This window comes from Gadus chalcogrammus, chromosome 8 (assembly GCF_026213295.1).
Source record: "Gadus chalcogrammus isolate NIFS_2021 chromosome 8, NIFS_Gcha_1.0, whole genome shotgun sequence".
In the NCBI taxonomy this organism is placed as follows: domain Eukaryota; kingdom Metazoa; phylum Chordata; class Actinopteri; order Gadiformes; family Gadidae; genus Gadus; species Gadus chalcogrammus.
In genome coordinates, this window is record NC_079419.1 from 7,934,838 (window position 1) to 7,955,785 (window position 20,948).

Genomic DNA, 20,948 nt, shown 5'->3' on the forward strand with positions numbered 1-20,948 from the left:
AACTATAGGAGCAAACCAGCAAAACTGGTTAAAGGTGTACAATTTAAGAGGTTGTATTTGATACATCCATCATATATAAGTGAGTGACAGGCTCTGTGAGAATATCTGTTCTTCAGTTCTGTTCGGGGGACATTTTGTTGTACCAGAAGGGAAAATACAACATCAAATGCTATAAGGATTTAAAATAAACCCAGATAAAATTTGTTTAGTTGTATGTAATTGTGTTATCAAGTGGGTCCCTATACAAATAGATTAGACCCTTCATTTGTATGCTTGTTTTACCATAATGGCAGGATATTCTCATCAGGTGGACCCATAGAATAAAACAGAATATAACTATCTTGCCATTTTATATTAATTAATTAATAGATTCATATTAATTGACTTAATTATAGATATCATAGGAAATGTAGCTAGAAGAAAGAAGATTAATTCTACAGCAGTTCATTCAGTGAATAGTTAGGCTATGAGTGGGGTACCTATTCCATTTCACAAAAGAGAGAGTTTGACACTTTGCCGACCCCTAGTGGGGACCCTCTTCTCTAGATTGGAAACCATTTAAATAAAAAATAAAATACAAAGAAGAAATGGCTACATAATATATGAACAGATTATGAAGGGAATGAGGATATTATAAATGTATGTTATATTATCGATGTATTATAACAAAAACAAACAGTATTACGAGAGAATATAAATTGAATAAAAACGACCATAACTTCAGATGATAAATCATAACTTTCATAACTATTCAAAACATTGAATATTAATACAAGACGATATAACATTACAGAATTGTAACTCTCAAATGTACAATTATATCTATCGTTTTACAACCCTGTCCACATTAACATATTACTGTGAAGTATATCTAAGGGCTCTTGAGACTGAAAGCTGTTAAATGTCATATTTATTCGGTGCCATGGCGGAACACTGTAATCAAGTGTAGTGCTTTCCAACTCGCTGCCGCGGAAATTCGAGTCATGTGACATGTGGATCCCATTGATCTCCATGTGTGGAGATCAGCAGAGACTCCTTAAGCACATAAGCACTTCCAGATGTCCTTTCCCGCTCCTTTCCGGTGGGCATCAAAGACGGCAGCTCTTCTGGACTGCAGATGCAGGCTATCAGTGAATGCCCGGTCAAAAATTATGATCTAAACGGTAGGGCCTACGAGCTCAGTTTGGCCTTATATAGTGGATCAACATAAGATTTAGGGGGTTAAGGGAACGATTGGTACCCATCATGTGATGTAGCCTACACCCTCCATGACGTTCTGAAATGTACTAGTACCCAATGTTGAATACTCTGCGGACTGGCGATATATAGTTAATCTATATGTATCCCTCTAGCTTTGAATTATATTTATAGTCTCAGGATTTCCTCTTTCCTTTTTCCAAATTTCCCTTTTAATAAATTCGATAGTGAGGGTCAGGCTTCTAAGAACAGGTTAGGAACTGATTGTTGGGAAGCTGGGAAGAGAGATTCTCCCCTTGATAGCATCCATCAGGATTCTTCCTGGAACATCAGGGACACATCCAGGGAACAGGTTAGGAAACCCTAACGCTCAGCCTTGTTATTGGTCTCTTCTGGCAAAGGTGAATCATTACAAGGATGACCAAAAGGAGGCAGATGGAGAGGGGGCTATGGATGTTGTGAGTGAGGGAGTGACTCCAAATGAGGACATTTATTTAGACCAGGGGTCTTCAACAGGGGGTCCGCGACCCCTAGGGGGTCCGCGGAGGTACTGCAGGGGGAGGTCGCGAAAGTTTTGGTTGATTTGACATTTTTTTTATATTCCCCCCGCAATTTTTTCCACAAATTGAAATGTTTTTAAATACACATTAACATGAATACAACACACTAGCCACGATTACATGGACACTTTTGATCCGATTTCTAATCAGAATAGATCTATTCCTATCATGCGATCCGAATTTACTGTATATAGGCTGCTATGGCATTTACGAAAGTGGTAAGCGTTTGTTCGTACGTACGGACGTGGCTGCGACATTTTTATGTATTTGATTTTAATGATAAGTTGATAAGTTACCGGACTACTCACGGAATGAAAGAAAGACACTAACAAACACTTATTTTCGTTTCCACATTTGTTTTAAAAATGTCCATTGGAATTGCTTTTATGCATGATTACATGCAATTGACAGACATTGTTGATCTTGGCAGGTATCAGTAAATTATGTTATGTTATGTTTATGAATGGCAGTGGCACTCACTGTACGTTGCACATGTTAAAATGAAAACATGAATATATGAACCTGTGTATTATTTGAATATCTTAGTATTGAATGCAAAATAACAAGGTACAGGTATAAATGGCACTATAGGACCAGTTTAATGTAAAACACAATTTTATACAATATATAAGTAGGGGGTCCCGCTCCATCTCTACATTAGTTTGGGGCTCCTTGGCCTGGAAAACGTTGAAGACCCCTGATTTAGACGTTTCAAACAATTTGTCGGGTCAGACAAAATTCCCACTAGTGCGGGAATTGCCCCCCCACCCCCTTAAAGACCAAGGCCAAAACTGTGATTTCTCATTTTTCTCATTCCTTACCATGGCGGAGCAGTGTTTTCAAACAAATCCTTTGCCAGATGCAGTTGTTGTGGGTCTATTGTTCTGATTGCAGCAATTTGGTTAAGGGAGCTGGCTTCTGTGAAAAGAGGGTTATATTAGGGTGGTTTATTCCTACAAAATAATTTGTAAAGGTAATTATGACAATTATAACTAACTGTCAAATTCAACACTTGCTGCACATGTTTTTATTGCGGCCCATTTGTAAGTTTGATGTTTTTACAGTGCCTAGTACGCTCGTCTTATGCACGCCTTTTTTCCCGGCATTGTCCGCACGATAACACTGCCGAGGAAAATCACCGGTTTGAGCTAGCAGCCAGAATTACCCTCCTGGACCCTACACACATTGGCAGTTTCATTCTGATGTAAATACGAATGGACTTTGGTAGAGGTTTTGCCTTGTTTAGACAGAGACAAGGCAGTGATATCAACACGAGTAGTTCTAACTTGAGAGACATGAAATCCTTCTCTCCAGTTAGAATCGCGTTTAGCCTACACTCAGGATGTATAAAAAAAATTAAACATTTGTTGTATGCTAATTATTCTAAAGAGGTCTACTCTCCGTGAGCAGTCCCGCCTTCTCCAGTGAACCAAGAAATTCCTCTCAGTTACGAAGGGGGATTTTAGCCCCTCGGTTTTACACAGGCAAGGCAGTGAAATTGCCGGGTGTGCCAAACTGTGACCGAACCGGCTTGGCAGTGTTAAAAGGCCTTCTTTCAATTTGCACTGCAAAGTGAATGTTTTGAATATTTAAGATTACCTATGCAAATCCACCTCCACCTGAGGCGATACTTCATAAAGCTGTCAGCAACTGCAATGTATCCTTAATTTGTTTTTGTATTTAATTGAGCAAATAATCTTTAACTCTGCATCCAATTTCTCAGATTCAAAAGGTAGAAAATTAACGATAAACAATAAGGAAACATTCAGAGGTTTTGAGTGTTCCGTTACATTAATGTTGACTCGGTTAAGGTCATTCCCATGGCGGTGATTTATTCTATCGTTAGTATGATACGAAACTGAAACGAAACTGAAACGAAACTAATGAATATCAAAACGTAATACTGTGATGCGTTTATTCAATGAAAACGAACAGACAGAATAGACTTCATAATATAATTCATCTTGCATTAGAGATGATGAAAACATAAGTTTAAAATATAATCAGCTAAGACATACATCGATATATTTGACTACAGACTGAGCAGTACTGTATAGGTACTGGTCGTTTGTAAGGTAAATAGGGGGAAGGAGATTGCGGTTAAACTTACTAATGGAATGTCTGAAAGTGAGCCACCATGGTAAGAAATACTAGAAACTAAAAAACAAACAAAACAAGTAAATTATATTAAATGGAATATTTTCATGCAGTCAATTTGGTATAGAAGGCTTAATGTGTGTAAGACATTGATCAGTGTCCATGAAATAGGAATGTCATGACTAAGTATAAAAAGAGGATTGCTTACAGAAGCAATCAAGTCTGTCTATAGGTAAACAGGCACTGGCAAAGATGGATTAAAACATTACAAGTGAGCTGAATATTATGAAGCTCGGTTCACACTTTCGCATTCTATTATTTTCTTTACAAAATAAGAGGCGTTGCGATGATTCTGCAATAAGAAGATCTGCAAATAATAGCAAGCAGAATCTATCCCCTGAACTGTACACAGACGACAGAAGCTGCCGGGTATTGGGCGACAGAATAGAACATACATTTGCAGCTCATCACCTTTAAGGTGATCCAGTTCTGCTTAAAAAAGCGGGGCTAAAAAGAACAATTGGCTGATACAATTTACAAGATGACATCATTAAGTAAAGCATGGATATAAAAAGCATAGATTCTCAGACAATATAAATATATTTATAAAATAAAAGGAACGAGCATTATGACATGCTCTTGGCCGACTTGCATCCAATATGAGCCCATTCTTTAATTGCTGGTGCTTCTGAGACTTGACTTGCATGTATTCCTGAGGGGAAATTTCTATCACGGTTTCTTCCGTAACTTATGACGGCAACTTCCCCCGCAAAAAAGGTATGCTGTGTGTGCGAAATGATTGTGAGCCCACGAGAGTGGAAAATGTCTTTGTTAAGATCAAAGAGCCACAACACCCTTAAATCAAACTGCAGGGCTAGCAGACGACTTGACCGTTATACAAGTGACATCTGCCGGCATCAGCCAAATCAGAAACACAGCTCACCTTGCAGATGGAAATAAGCGACCGGTCTACAGTGATCGTTTCAGGGCATGCTTCCCGGGCTGAGGCCGGCGCTCTCGATGGAGACGGAGCGGACCAAATCCTCTACCCACCGCACCTCCGAGGCCACCTGCTCCGCCAGCGCCTCGTAACGGTTCTCCAGGCGGCCGAACTTGCGCTTGAGGGCGTTTGCCGCCAGCATTGCCGCCCGGGCCTCCTCCTGGCTCTGCCGGCGCTGCGTCTGAGCTCGCTGGAGCTCCTGCCGCACGATGCCCAGGTCGCTGGCGATGCTCAGGTTCTCCTCCTTGTACCACGCCTCCTTCTCCTCGTAGATGGAGAGCAGCGCAGCCACGTCGTCGCGACAGGAGCGCTGGTTGCGCTCCAGGTCCCGCAGGCCCTCCTCCGCCACGGCGATCTCCTCCAGCACCTGGGAGAAGCGCTCGAAGTTGACGTAGGTGTTGTTGGGCGGCATGCTGGAGTGGGACTTGATGGTGTACTCCTTCAGACGGGTGGTCTTCAGCCGCCGGCGTTCCGACTTGCGACCGTGGTCTTCCGGGCGGACGTTGCGCCGCTTGATCGCCTGGGACGGAGACGGGAGCAACCGGGCGAGTATAAATATTTGAACAGAGGATTGGAACGTCAAGATGAGAGCACAGCTCCAGCACAACTTTTGGTAATGACTATCAACGGTATTCCATTTCATGTCCTCAAGACTGGGGTTAGGATCAACGCAACACCCACCTTGATCCAAGCATGCTCCAGGCTATCATCAATGGTCATTCTCTTCCTGCAAACAGAAGTGGGTCAGAGAAGACATGATGCAAAGTTCTGGGGTCTCATTTATAACCGTTGCGTACGCACAAAACGGGGCTGAAATTGGCGTACGTGACTTTCCACGCCAAGGTTGTGATCTATAAAAAAAAAAAACTTGACGGGAGAATGTGCGCAGCCCTAAGCAAACTCTGACCCATGCGTACACATGGTTTGGAGGAAAGGGAGAATTGGCGACACTGTCACAGATGGTGTGGTGGTGAACTGAAGTCAGAGAAGAATTGTAGAGTGAGAAGAATGATTATGTTTTATCATCGCCCTTCATAAATTTAATTTCAACCCGTATCATGCGTTAAATCTATGTAATCAGAATAATTTAAGTCAACTGCGTTATTTCTCAGTTATAACTCCAGAAACATTTTAGAATAGAAATTAAAAAAAGTTCTCTATATTTAATCCTGTCACTCCATACTGTCCACTGACGGCGCGACTGCATGGAATAAAGCCTCTGTCCAACAAGTGTCAATAACATAATATTTTTATGTGACACTGTAAACACATAATCAAATGTCAACTAAATCCCAAGTGTGGAAAACCAAGCCACCATCCTCATAACAATCGTCCGTTCTCTTGGTGCTTTTCATGACAAATCAGGCATCAAAAAGGGGTTATGTTCAAGAACATTTTACGTGGGTGATTACAAACTGATTATCCAAGGTGTTCTCCGTCAGTCTTATTACCGTAACCCTATAGATACAGAGGTGAGCGCCGTGGTAATGCCGCACCATATGGCACTGCTGGCGTACCATGCAAATGGCAGGATTCGGAGGGAGAGGGTCTTTAGGGACCAGAACGATTTATTGGTACATAAAAATATGTACCTTTATGTCAGACCACTTCTTTTTTAATTCTGGGACTGTGCGCTCCGTGCTACTGACAGAGTTCACTGCTGCAGCAACATGTTGCCACTCACTCTGCTTTTTGTTTTTGGGTGTGTTTTGCCGAACAAAACTACTTTTCGGGCCTCCACCTCACCCACAAGTGTCTCCACTTCAACCTCAGTGAAATTTCGCTCAGTTACGAAGGGGGATTTTAGCCCCTCGGTTTTACACAGGCAAGCACTTCTGGCACTTCTGCCATTGTTTCCGACAAGACATAATACTTGCATCGGAGTCTGTTTAATATGCAGATCGCATTCATGAGGTCGTTTGCATTGACCATTTATGGTTAAAAAGGGGCGTGTACAGGGCGGAACGTGAAGCTGATTCAGCTGCGCACACTTGTAGGCACTCTGTGATTTATAGAGATTGCGTACGCTGTGCGTACGCAGGGTTTTATAAGTCTGAATATTTTTTGGCGCACGCAAAACTTGGCTTTTGGGCGTACGTACACTTCAGACAGTCCTGGCTGTCGATTGGTTGTACCAAGAACAATTGTCAAGAGTGTCCTTACTTGGGATCCTTGACCAGCAGGCGCCGTATGAATTCCTTGGCCAGCTCACTGGTATTGCTGAAGTATTCCTCGTCAAAGTCGTAGTTGACGGCGGAGATGTTGGCGAGGGTCTCCTGCTTGGTCTCGCCCAGGAATGGTGAAGCACCACTCAATCTTAGATGGAGAACAGGTTGATGAAGATGAGTCATCAATAACAATACCAGAAATGCAGCGTAAAGTGCTCTATAATAGTGCATAGAGGCAGGGGTACATGCAAAGATATGTGGCGTTTAAAGTAGTACTCACAGAATATAAGTTATCACTCCAATGCTCCTGCATAGAGAATAAGGACTTGGCTTTAGTGATGATTGCCATATGGAGAACCACTCTTTTATTTAATTTCCTAAATCCACATAAATATCTCACCACATGTCTGCTTCCAGTCCGAGTGGCTCGTAATTGACTATCTCTGGTGCTGTAAACAACAAGTAAATTATGTTTAGTGAAAAAATCTTGGGAACTAGAACAGTTGACTTCAATGGAAGGAACTATAACAGTTGACTTCAATGGAAATACGTTCAAAGGGAATTTACCGACAAACTCTGGCGTTCCGAAGATGTTCTTGAACTCATTCCCTGCCTTGATCTGGTGAGCGATCCCAAAATCAATGAGCTTGATTCTGGGGTTTGGTACATTCTTGTCCAGCAGCATGATGTTTTCAGGCTGCATTAAAACACAAACACAAACAAAAACACACACACACACACACACACACATTAAAAGGCTTTCATAGTCTCATCTAAGCTAAACAACGAAATATTTTTTTCACGTGCATACAGCGTACCAAAAGATACATTCCCTGATAAGAGATTTTCAAGCCAAGTTTAAAATGGATGAGGTTGCCCACAAACTCATAACAGCTGTATCCTTCTGCAAAGTAAGTCCTTGTCAGCATTGAAAAAAAAAAGTAAAACCTTCCCCAGTGTCAACAAGTATGCGGCTGACTCAGGCCTCAGCTTGCACCTCCATTTCAAAGCGGGGAAAAATGCCATACTAAAAAGACACCCAGGATAGTATGAGATTTCCCTAGACATTTCGTAACCCCTTCTGGGTACAGGGACGTGGTGCGAATGACTGTCTCCCTGCCCATAACATGACTCACAACAGCAATGTCTGGTAGCGGCACGACAACTATAATCAAAAAGAAAATCCTCAACACGTCATATAGTTACCATACAAACAAACCAACAACAACCGCTCCGACTGGGTCTCCTTAAAGGTTGGGTATGGAATTCTCTTTTTTGGCCATTTTTGCAAAATTACTTGAAATCCTTATCATAACCGATATGGATTTTTAGGGCCAATAACGATACCGATTTTTTTCGTCAGCCTTAGCCAATGACCGATACAGGCTGCCGATTTTTTTCTGAGACGATATTTCGAGCCGATGATGCTTTTGCTCGCTCAATTATCATAAAAATGACACAATGATGATTACAAATGTAACAAGTCTCAATTTAAAAAGGGAACATTCATTGAACTGTCTGTCTGTAAATCATGGCCAAAATATATATATATATATATATATATATATATATATATATATATATAAGAAATCTGTAATATCGGCCAGATAATATCGGCCAGCCGGTATAACGGTCGATCACTATCTTTAACAGGGCTCACCTTGAGGTCAAAGTGCGCGATGCGTTTGGAGTGGAGGTAGTGGACGCCGTCCAGGATCTGCTTGAGGAACTGCGTGGCCTCCTCCTCCGTCAGGGACTCCTTCTCGGCCAGGAAGTCAAAGAGCTCGCCGCCGGACACCAGCTCCAGGATCAGGATGACGTCCGTCTTGTTCTCGAAGATGTCGTGCAGCGTGATGATGTTGCTGTGCTGGATCTCGCGCAGGATGTTCACCTCGCGCTCAATCTCCTCTCGGCTCACGCCGCGGCGGCTGGACGACAGGCGCCGCTTCTTGATGAACTTGGCGGCGTAGTCTTGGCCCGAGCCCTTGTCCTTGCACTTGCGGACGATGGCGAACTGCCCGCTGTGGAGGAGGCCACACACATTGTTTACACATCAGAAGAGTGTCATAAAATGCATGTGTGTGTGCCTTGTCTTTTCATTTTTCTCCTAGAAGTGCATCTGTTGCAAAGTATCCACCGGTGTTGAATTACAAATTAAAAAAAACTGGATATCAAAATACTGGGGGGTCTCTCCACACACACACACACACACACACACACACACACACACACACACACACACACACACACACACACACACACACACACACACACACACACACACACACACACACACACACACACACACACACACACACACACACACGAGAGGGAAGAGAGAGGCAGTGATGTCATGACTTTGGTGCATTACTGCAGAAAAACACCTCTTCCCTATAAGAGGTAAAGCTACAGACTTCCACTCCAACGAGATGACTCATTCATGAGGCTCTACTCTGGCTCGCAGCGGATATACACTACACAGTAATTAAAGAGCCAAATCATGAGCAGCCGCTCTCGGAGTCTAGCGATGTACTTCACGAAGGCTCACAATGAGTGCCAGAATTTTTCTTCAAGCAATTGTTTGGTTGTAGGACCATTGTTTAAAGGAACTTACCTCCCCAACTCCTCTCCCATTTCATAGAACACCTCAACATCCTCCTGCCTGAAGCCTGCCATGTTGTGCCAACGGTGAATACAGTATGGAGGAATGCCTGTGGCTTAACTAAAGCAATGGAGACGGAACAAATTGATTAATACAAGGAAGAAAACTTTGAGCAGATATGGTGCCATGAGGTAAAGACCATACAGGAGCCATAAATAATTCCCCCCCCCCACGTAGTTACCACTCTGAAAGAGGGGGAATAACAGTCCTTATTTGGCCAGAGTCAACATAGTGAAATATTTTTTTTAACACATACTGGGCTAGTGAGGGAAATCTGCATTCCAGTCCAACTGACGTCATTCCCTTCCCTGGACCACTCGTCTCAAATTAAAGGGAAGGGAGTCACGGCTATTTGTTTATACAAAAGCCCGGAACCAGAAAAATAAGAATATCGCAACAAAAGGCTAACTGGTTGGTTTTAAGATTTAGCACACGCTTGCTACACACAATACACACATCAAACAAACAAGGACACTTTATACACCAACATAGCATCGTGACAGCTTCTACTAAAGTAAATGTAACAATCGTGTGTCCTAAATGGCGCATACTCATTCAGCTAGGTTGGAGAGATCCCAGACGAACGTCCAAACAAAGCTGTCTAATAGGCTCGCAAAAGATAAGCGAATATGGAGAACTTAATGATAGCTAACGTGGCTATCTGGCTAGCCTAGCAAAGCTTAGCACCTCGATGTATGTTACACTTTAAAGAATATATCCTTATACGCGGCCCATGACATTGAAAGAACAATACGATGAAGACTGACCTCGCATAATAACAAAAGGCGTACATAAAGTAGCAGGACTTACATTATGTCTGCGGAGGAGTACTGCATTCCCTGAAGGGAGTAGGTTAGAGATCCTGGTGGCTAGTGAAGCAGGAGGACGGACATATGGAATGACATCATACTGAAGTGAATCAACTCTCACACGACTGTGATGTGGTATTACCTTTCCTGGCTTACAAGACAGAGCAGGTTCAGCAGTGATTTAGTTGGTTCAGAGGAACCGCATGAGTGGGTTTTTCAAATGTAAAGTGTAGCTAGCATTTGATCAAAGTTGTATCGACTTTTGTAAAGAGACATAACAAGTTTTACCAAAACGTGTCAGCGTCTGAGCACATCGTTTTCTTAGAATTCATCAAAGGAAGCGTTTGGCATAATAAATTATGTTAAAAAGTGTGTTCCCTGACCGGGAATCGAACCCGGGCCGCGGCGGTGAGAGCGCCGAATCCTAACCACTAGACCACCAGGGAAACTGAAAGCGATTAAGGTTTACTACATTATAAACAGACACATTAATAGTACTTCCAACATTACTAACCTGATATTATTCAACAATAGTTTATGTGAAGCACTACGTGTTTATTTCCACATTTAAATAGTAGAAAATCAAACGTGCAATCATTAAAAAAGTCAAGTGAAAGTAATGCTAACATCGAGTTTAGCTGGTTCAATGTGTGTGTATTAAAGCGTACTATTAAATGGGATTGTCAAGCCTCGACCATTAAACCTACTAGAACAACAATAAAACCAGACATAAAGTTGCCAAAATTCCACATAAAAACGTTATATTTGATGCCATGAGCCAGAATTGCAATTCTAATGTTAATTATGTTTTGATAGACATTCAAATTGACCCAATCAAGCGATAAATGCACCCTTGCTATAAATCAGACATCCAATAATAACCTTACTGCAGAAAATGGGCGGGTGCAACAGCCAAACAGCTGGTGGCCGCACTGTGTCGCTCGCTCAGTGTGGTTGATGGGGAAACCATAGGGAAACAACAAGCAGGCAGGAATCATGGATTGGGTCTCAATAAACCTGATCTGGGCCGCTATTTTCATCCAAAAGGTAACACGCTGAAGTCGTTGTTCGTTGTGAATAATTGACTTATCCACACAACATTACGACACGAGAGTTGTCGCCGTCCTTCTTTCTCAAGATGTGTAATGATTAGCTTGTAATGTAGCGCTGTTAGCTTTCGGAGATAGCCAACTGAAAAGGTGACACACAACGTTTGTCTTTATGTTTAGCTCAACTGAAAAGATGAGGACTCGTGGTGCTGTCTGGCCTACAGAGTATAACTGTACTAACATACCTCCACCGTTGGTCTCACTTTTGACAAAAGGATAGCTTAAATACAGCCGGTGTTCGAGCGTAATGGTATATTTTGTACCATTGGCCATGAAACAAATGCGCCATCAAAGTGTGAGGAGTCGGTAGCAGAAACCTGCTTGCCAAATAGTTGCTTACCTTTGCATTGTATTCTTAATGCGCGTTAAAATATAAGTCAGTTAAAGCACTATACTTGAATAATTCAGATTGTTTAACTATTTGTATTTACTTACCGTTGCTGTTATTTTATGTTGTGTTGTATAAAGGTCGTAGGCGAGTATGGCATGGCTCACTTCAACGACAAAGACGATAGCAAAGGAAAAGATTACTGCATTTTCTTCAACTCCCAGTGGGCACGTCTACCCCAGGACCTCAACAAAGCAGTAAGAAGTTGAAAAAGTTCCGTTTAACAATTAAAGTAAAATATAAGTGTTTCATATTTTTTATTTATTTATAATTTTCGCTTCGTGTTCATCTAGTCCCGTCTCCAGATTCATGACCTCACAGCGTCGGTGCTGTGCTCAGCCTCTGAGGTCCCCGATGGGGGCTTCCCTAACCGCATACCCATGGTGATGAGGGGCAACTGCACCTTCTACGAGAAGGTGCGACTGGCCCAGATCAACGGTGCCAAGGGCATACTCATTGTCAGCAAGGACCGTCTGGTGAGGGGGGGGCGGCTCGTTTTATTCATCATAACACAATCATAATAGCTTGACAATGACATTTGGGTTTGTGGATAAGAAAAGGATAGACACAACTTTATGTTCATGTTCGTGACTATATAATCTATTTTATTTTCTGCAATGTGCGGTAATGTGTTTTGAATTATTCACTCCCTGCTAATGTTTCTTCAATATGCTTAATTCACTGTTTATTACAGACGCCACCAGCTGGAAACAAGACCCAGTATGAGGAGATCGATATCCCCGTAGCACTGCTCAGCTACACTGACATGCTGGATATTAGCAAGGTAAGAGATGACTAAGTCACATTCGGTCACAGGGGTGAGCAGACATTGTGGAATGAAATGCTAAATTTATTATCAAACTGCGCAAAAGCTAATATGAATCATGGTGAAGTCCAGTTTGAAGTGAGACCATTCAGTATTATATTTCATAACTTATTCATGCCAATGGAATAACATCATTAAACATCAACTTAAAATATGAATATCTTAATTTCCCAAAAATATTTACTCTGAGTACAGTCTCATCTTAAAGGCTGTCTTGATAATGTCTCATTGTATTCCTTTTTCATTGGTTATTACTCTTTGGTATCAGTGTCCAGAGCAAAGTACAAAATAAACAACTCATTCGTTTAGGACCCTTCAGAAGAGCTCCTTTTCATTGGGGAGCTGGCGCTGTATGTGTGTGTGTGTGTGTGTGCGCGTCTGATTTCCCACTAGAAGTTATCTCATGTTGTGTTGCTCGGACTCCTGCAGAACTTTGGGGATGAAAGAGAGGTGGCCATGTATGCTCCCAAGGAGCCTGTGTTGGACTACAACATGGTCATCATCTTCATCATGGCCGTGGGCACGGTAGCCATGGGCGGCTACCTGGCTGGTAGCCGAGACACCAAAAAGTATGTGGAGTGGAGTGAGGGTTTGAAAATAGTTATTCTTTAGTTTTTTGGGTAATTCAGTATTCTCATGCTACTACTGATACAGTAGTTCTTAAATTTTACAATGAATGCAACTCTTTGTAGTCTCTGCTGCTAAGTTTGACCTAAGGGCAATTCACTTGGATAGTAATTCCTTTCTTTTTTTTCTACAGTTTAATTTGTGTTTAGTTGTACAGAAAAAGGCTATTTGTGTTTGCAAGTTGTCATTGTCAGCCTGTTCCAAGCCTTCAGCCAAGGGCCTTCTGCCCACATAGTCACTGAGTGTTCTGCTCTGTTACCATTGGCGACTAAGGCAAAGACCGCTTTGTTGTCATCAAAGGCCGGTCGAGTGACTCAAGAGTCTAAATCCATCTAGATTTCGCCCTCTTCTACTGGTACTATAGTTACAAAGGGCAAGGTCGTCGGGGTCTCTGTTGGTGTCAGGAAGATAGAAAAAGGCTCAAGATAAGAGATGTTGAGACAAGCATCGACTTCTTCTTACTATTACTATTACACCAACAAGTAAACTCACAGGCTGTTTATACCACTTTTTTTTGACAGATGCCAGTGTTAAACTGTTTTGGGTGTATAACAATCCTCTTATTATTTTTAATAATTGATATGTCATGTGAATGAATGAATGGATGGTTCTTCTTGGGTATTCCCTAACACTTGAGGTAGACGGGGACCTCACTACCAGCTTTGTTAAACTTTCCCTTGTCCCTACAGGCGCTACATGAAGCACAAGCGGGACGACAGCAACGAGAAGCAGGACGAGGAGACGGTGGACGTCACGCCCATCATGATCTCCGTGTTCGTCGTCATGTGCTGCACCATGCTGCTGCTCCTCTACTACTTCTACGACTACCTGGGTACGCGCGCACTACACGCTACGGCAATACTACAACTTTACTGTGTTCCAACATGGCTTTACAAAACAATATGCATCATGTGTAGAATGCTAGCTAGCTTATCATCTACAAATGGCCGATCTTCAATTGTTACACGCGTTTTCTCCCCATGGGTTCCTTTTAGCCATTTGGGTGATAGCCATCTTCTGCATAGCGTCTTCCGTGGGCTTGTACAGCTGCCTGTGGCCTTTTGTCAGAAGAATGCCTTGCTGCAATTGCAGGTGAGCCCGCTCAAATTGAGTTTAACTGTGTGTACATTCAATTGTTTGCTTCGAAAGATTTGGGGTCCAGCAGCCCTCCCTTGTAGCATCCAACTATTGCTTTCTTGAGTTGTGTTGTAAAGTATGGGTACTCACTCCCTCTGAACTCTCAGGTGGACACCCTTCTTCATAAATGTTCTAATAACAATATTAAACATTTAATTTAAAAGCGCCGTTCTCAGACACTGCAAATGCAACATAAAGCAAAACACAAAATCAACACTTTAAAAGAGGACTTAGTCAGTAGGCAAGGGGTACTGCTCTTGGCCAGTATTAATGTTTCCTTAATAGACCCACCATCTGTCATGAAACGTTATGTTATGTACCCCCTCCCATCAACAGGCAGCACATTTGCAAACGTGACTCTAACAACCAATATTTAGTGTCTCCATTTACCGTTTGTCACACATACAACGAACCCATGTGACACGATGTGTTGTTTGCGGACGTCCTTTCAACGTGTTTACTGTGGTTATTGTGGCAGGGTCCCGGAAAACAACCTGCCCTACCTGCACAAGCGGCCGCAGATCCGCAGTCTGCTGCTGTCCGCCTTCTGCATCGGTGTCAGTGTCACCTGGGCCGTGTTCCGCAATGAGGACCAGTGAGTACAGGGGCACACGCAAACACACACACACCTGGCAGATCAAATGGAAAGGAGAAAAACATGAGCCAGGTACATTAGGGAAAGTGGTGGTGTCTGCCTGTACATTAGGATCTCCATTAAAACGTGACAGAGCTCCCATTTCGGGTATCTGTTTGCTCCTGTAAACCAGTCTAGTGGTTACCGGGGTATCGGGTTTCCCCTTTGTGCCTAACCAAGCCCAAGAATACAAGAGTGGCAAAACTTGCCTAAAGGGCTTTCCCTTTTTACGCAAGAGCCCACCAGCGCCCCCCGCAGGTGACAAATGCTGTGTTCACAGGGAACAGGCTCTATAAACATCCAAAAGTCTGTTCTAGATGGTGCTAAAGTCTTATTTTATCCTTAATGTCGTGGTTGAACGGCTATGTTTGTTTTTGGCTGGCCATGTGTGTCCCAGCATGGGGGGGGGGGATGTCTTTTGTGTCTACATGCAGTGTGCCTTTGTTTCACCCCCCAGGTGGGCCTGGGTGCTACAAGACACCCTGGGTATCGCTTTCTGCCTCTACATGCTCAAAACAATCCGACTGCCCACGTTTAAGGTGTGTAGGTGACCGCGCGCTTATGCACCGCTGACACAGACGTCAACATTTGTTGTTGTGTTTTAACGTTTCAAAAGTCCTTGTTTGCGACTTTATCTGCAGAGTGAACTCTTTTAAATGAGTGTTGTGCGTCTCCCGTCTCTTTTCCTTTGCAGGCCTGCACTTTACTCTTGGTGGTGCTTTTTGTCTACGATATCTTCTTTGTATTTATTACTCCGTTCCTCACGAAGGTAAGTGAAAGGTTGAATATTCATGCATTTCGTGCATACCTTTTGAGTTGATTATTTCTGGTGGTAGTGGACGGTCACTGGGAACTCAACTGAGCCTCCTTGTCTCTCCCCCTCAGAGCCGGGAGAGCATCATGGTGGAGGTGGCGGCCGGCCCCTCTGACTCCTTCTCTCATGAAAAGGTCAGCTTGTTTGTTTTTCTTTGCTTCATTAGGTGTGTTTCAGATCAAGCATGCGTTGCGTTGCATAACATAATGCATTCTGGGATAAAAACGTCAGAAATGCTGGTGATAGCTTCCCTATGCGACATGTCACATGGCTTTAAAATAGCACTCCAGGGTAACTCCCTCTGTCTGCTTTTCTGTGCATATGGTATTAAATTAATGCAGACATAAGACACTGCATATCAAAACGTTGCCCTAGTTGGATGGAATTTCCCACGTGAGAAATGCCATAACTCCTTTCAAAGAGGCCTCTCCCAAACTATGCTTATTAAAAATAGAAGACTGACCTTTCCCTTCGTCACTCATGTTAATATTTTATGAGGGAAAGGGGTTTCAGACTGTTTAACGAAACGACAGTTGGCAAACCAAATCCCTTGGCTTCACTGGGTGGGCCATCTTCTTTCTTCAAACTATGAAGTGCACCTGTGTCCGACTTGACATAGTAGAAACTTGAGGTGTTCCTGACTAGTTCGGGCGGATCCTCAAGTCTCGTGCATTTACTTACTTACTTACTGCCCTTTATGCCTACTGGCATGTAGGGCAGCAACAAAGGATCTCCACTCCTGTCGGTTTTGGGCAAGCTTTTGGATTGAACTCCAGGTCTGCTTCATGGCTTTCAGTTCTTTCTCCACTGTTGGACGCCAGGTTTCTTTGGGTCGTCCTCTCTTACGCTTGCCTTCGGGTGTCCAGTGTACGGCAGTTTTTGTGATGTCATCCTGTTCTTTTCGCATGATGTGTCCAATCCATCTCCACCGCCTTCTTGTAATGATGGTCTCTATACTTTCTTGGTTGGTCCGAGCAAGTAATTGCTGGTTGGAGATGGTGTTAGGCCAGAAAATACGTATGATTATTCGGAGGTTTCTTGTGTGTAATGCAGATGATCTTGGAAAGGTCTTTCTCCGTCATCCTCCAGCATTCAGAGCTGTATAGTAAGGTGCATGCATGCGCTCAAATGCAGGCGATCTGAAACTTAGCCATTCATTCAATATTTTGCTGGCCTCACATTGGTTGTATTTTAGAGGGTTTGTAAACCCCCGTTTAACTTCCCCGAAGAACGGGAAGACACAAGTGGCCTTTCTTGCTACTGGTTTATTAGAAGGCCTCACTCCAAATCCACCATGAAACTAAACACAGTACACAGACAGAAAATAGAGAAACCATGTTAGCTTAACATAACACAATAGCATGAACAGCAGACTGTATTTTTGGTTGCATGCCACAAAGAAGTGAATCGTCCTTGAGTCTTCCTTATAAGCGTTCTCATAAATTAATGTGTTTGACGAGCATAAAAACTTTCACTGGTGCATACACAATGTCCTTGCTTGCTGCTTCTCAGTCGAGGGAAGACCAATGGGGCTTGTGCTTAACTTTAAGCTGAGACTTCTTAAGACTACTACATGAAATAATGTAGATAACACTAATAAATTCTCAAGCTGTGAAGCTTTTTCGAAGATTGATGACAGTTTTAGGTTTGGTGGAATGTGGTACAATCTCAGTCGATCCTGCATGCTGTGTTTGTGTGATCATTTACTTTATATATGGCAGCCCGGGGTACTGAGAATATTAAATCACAGGCCAAAACAAAAACAAAATGTTCCTACCCGGAATGTAAAATCCTACAACGTATGTTGGTTGCCGGGGAAGCCAGTATTTCCTTAATCTCAGATGATGTATCGAGGTCATTTTAGGATGTAGTTCAGTGAATGTTGCACATTGTACCTTTTTAAGTAAGCATGGTCCTTTTGCATTGTGTTCCAGCTCCCTATGGTGCTGAAGGTGCCCAGGCTGAACTCCTCCCCCCTGGCCCTGTGCGACCGGCCCTTCTCCCTGCTGGGCTTTGGGGACGTCCTGGTACCAGGTAACCAACAACTAACTAACTAACTTGTTATTGTCAATGCATCTTCCGCAACCCTGGGCGGTGCTAAGTAATGCCGTCTGTGCAGGGCTCCTGGTGGCGTACTGTCACAGGTTTGACATCCTCACCCACTCCTCCAGGATCTACTTTGTGGCCTGCACTATTGGTAGGTACCTGTCAGACTTTGAGTCCGGCGGATTGGCTGTGGTGTAACTTTATTTTCACTGGTTTGATACACTATCCCTAAAACGGTGCCCAAAGCATCAATCTTCATCACTCCTAAGAATAAAAATCACATTTGAATTCCTAGACTTCGTATCCGTTGCACATTGCGTTTTGTATCGTCTCACTACAACTGAACAGTAACAACAGGAACCCAGGCCTGTGTGAGTGAACGCCTCTAGTTTGACAGATCTCCCTTTGTCCCTCCCGCTCTCAGCCTACGGCGTCGGCCTGCTGATCACCTTTGTGGCGCTGGCCGTGATGAAGATGGGCCAGCCAGCCTTGCTCTACCTGGTGCCCTGCACTTTACTCACCAGCCTGGCGGTGGCGCTGTGGCGCAAGGAGCTGCCCCAGTTCTGGTCTGGGAGTGGATTTGTGGTGAATACCAGTTTGATATGAGTGCCCTCTACGGATCAACCCCCACCCCCTGTCCTTAAAAAAGAAAAAGCTTCCACCAAAAAACGGCCACCAGGACACGCAGAGAAATCTATATTGTGCGCAATAAAGTAGAAATTCAAGTTGAGTGACAGCTTGGCTGCATTTTTGTTTTGAATGATTCCACCGTACCAACCGACCCTCTGTGTAACCCCTGCCCCAAACCAACCCCCCCCCCCCCCTCTCCTGTTCCGTTTTACTGCAGTCTGGTGCTGCGGACGCGCCTGTCTATGAATGTCACTGCAGGTATCCTATCTGGGCTTGCCTTCGAATTTCTCTTTTTTTTTCTTTAACCCCACTGAAGGTTATTTTGAGTCCCCCCCTCCCCCACCTCTCTAAGGAGAGGAGCTGTCCCCCTCCCCTTGGGTTTTACCTTGCTGAACCAGCCATTATTTAAAGGTGCTAGCCCACGCCATGGGAGCTAATGAACAATGTTGTGTAAGGTTAAAGGTCAACCCAGGGCACATCTCTAGCCACGCCTATTCAACATACAGTAATGCCTCTGACCCCCCCCCCCCCCACCACCACCAGAATGTGGCAAACGGCTCTCATTACATTGGCTGGTTCAATGACTTAAACCAACTCAAATTGACACCATGCGGACAGAGGGAGGACTGTACTGGTTTGTCAACCCCCCTCACACCCCTCCACGATCCTCCTTTTGTCTCTAACTTTATCGTGTTCTTGATCGTCCCGATGCTGCGTTGTCTTGTGTGCCCGGGCCAGTCCTCTCATCCCCGATACTGTGTTTTCCCTCCTCCCTCCCCCTGCAGCCTGCCATAGCGCGCACGCCGATTAACTGTACTCAAACCTCGGCCCCGCCCACAGAGGAGTCCTTGACCAATCCTGAGCCGCACAGCCCAGAGCCCACCAATCAGAGTGAGGACACTCAGGAAACATCCTCCACCAACAAGAGAGCGGAGCACAGATTGGAATAAAATCAAAAAAGGAAAACTTCTAGAGACTTGGAGTGCGGCATTATATATACATATTTATATGTGTATATTAATTGTTATATTGGTTGTTTGTTATTTTATTTCTCTGACTGTGCATTAGGACACTTGAATTGAATTGCAATGGACGATTTTAGTGTTGACATCTGTGTAAATAATAACTATCAAAAGAAACTATTGAGGTAGCTGGTGGGGTACGGGGCAACACCTGGTGTGAAACTGATCTTGGACCAGACCCTCACACTAAGGCCCTCCCTCCTCGCTGCTGTACTGTGCTGCCTTTCACTAACAAAGGGAACCAAGCACTCAAACTCTAGGCAATAACCTAGTCGGTCTACACTACGGTGCATCATTTCCCCCCAACAAAAGATTAGACTCGGGAGCAAAATAACTGGAATACTACATCCGTACAAACACACTATAATGAAGGATGTTTTTAAAGTCAATATATTGCTTTTATTTTTTGCTTTGGCCCAGTATTTACTGTCAAGGTAAAGACATTTTGGCTGAAGGGATTTGTTACTTTAAGTAATGGTGTAACCATGGTTTATTAAACCACAAGCACTCGATGTATTTGTATTGTCCTGTGTAGTTGGGATTATTATATTTTGTAGCTAACAATTTTTTTGGATTAATTTAATTTTGCATGCTTTTTTTTTTTGTACGGAACAGTAATATTAAACCAGTGCCCAATGTTGATATCATGTATCGGTGAAACGACAACCAGTATTCAGTGTCTTAGTTGACTATGTCAAGGATTCTTCTGTTCTGCCTTCATCGGCCCATGGGTTAACTGGGAGCGCTGCACCTAGTTTTGATGTGGGTGCTGTGACCACCACCAGATGACTGAGCTGCTTACAGAGGTCGCAGAGTTCTCATCATCTGTCCTGTACTTATTTTGCACATGTTCTTAGTTTTGTATTATCGATGGAGATACAAGAAAAATGTATACTGGTTTACTCCTTACATGCGTTTGAGATTTCAGAATAACCCCGTATTCCATTCCATCAGTGTGGGAGGCAGGAGTTCCTATGCTAAGGGTTTCACAGGGTCCTCACAGACAAGCAGACATTTCTATAAATTGGATGCGATTTGGGAATGGTTAGTAAAACATGCCGAGTGTTACTTAGGTTTGGTTCAAAAGGCAAGACTACACAAGCAGCTTACTTGTATGCGAGTAATTGCTATAGAAAGCACATTACAGATTATTCACCATTACGTGATATCAGGCTTCATTTTGATACCTCTTTTAAGGTTTCAATGTTATATGAAAATAAAA

General features: G+C 43.3%; 2 protein-coding genes and 1 non-coding gene across 4 annotated transcripts; 1 reads left to right on the forward strand and 2 right to left on the reverse strand.

Moving 5' to 3' along the window:
- Positions 1-765: 765 nt before the first annotated feature.
- Positions 766-10,647, reverse strand: dapk3 (death-associated protein kinase 3). The gene is made up of 9 exons (XM_056595783.1): positions 10,495-10,647; positions 9,637-9,744; positions 8,683-9,043; positions 7,590-7,719; positions 7,423-7,471; positions 7,303-7,329; positions 7,018-7,170; positions 5,536-5,581; positions 766-5,374 (listed from the first exon to the last, which is right to left on the reverse strand). Exons 2-9 carry the CDS (start codon positions 9,696-9,698, stop codon positions 4,838-4,840), a joined length of 1,365 nt encoding a protein of 454 aa, XP_056451758.1. The 5' UTR covers positions 9,699-9,744; positions 10,495-10,647; the 3' UTR covers positions 766-4,837.
- A 220-nt stretch (positions 10,648-10,867) lies between these two features.
- On the reverse strand, positions 10,868-10,939 carry trnae-cuc (transfer RNA glutamic acid (anticodon CUC)). The gene has a single exon. It is a non-coding gene; the product is annotated as a tRNA-Glu (tRNA).
- A 442-nt stretch (positions 10,940-11,381) lies between these two features.
- Positions 11,382-20,029, forward strand: sppl2 (signal peptide peptidase-like 2). Of its 2 annotated transcripts, XM_056595779.1 has the most exons (16): positions 11,413-11,540; positions 12,071-12,187; positions 12,284-12,466; positions 12,685-12,774; positions 13,246-13,385; positions 14,133-14,275; positions 14,439-14,535; positions 15,059-15,175; positions 15,672-15,753; positions 15,909-15,983; positions 16,100-16,162; positions 17,963-18,062; positions 18,148-18,225; positions 18,499-18,659; positions 18,922-18,962; positions 19,490-19,582. In XM_056595779.1, exons 1-16 carry the CDS (start codon positions 11,490-11,492, stop codon positions 19,497-19,499), a joined length of 1,548 nt encoding a protein of 515 aa, XP_056451754.1. In that variant the 5' UTR covers positions 11,413-11,489; the 3' UTR covers positions 19,500-19,582. The 2 variants fall into 2 exon arrangements, with proteins under 2 accessions (XP_056451753.1, XP_056451754.1); XM_056595778.1 differs by lacking the exon at positions 18,922-18,962 and having other exon boundaries at positions 11,382-11,540; positions 19,490-20,029.
- The last annotated feature ends 919 nt before the right edge of the window (positions 20,030-20,948 follow it).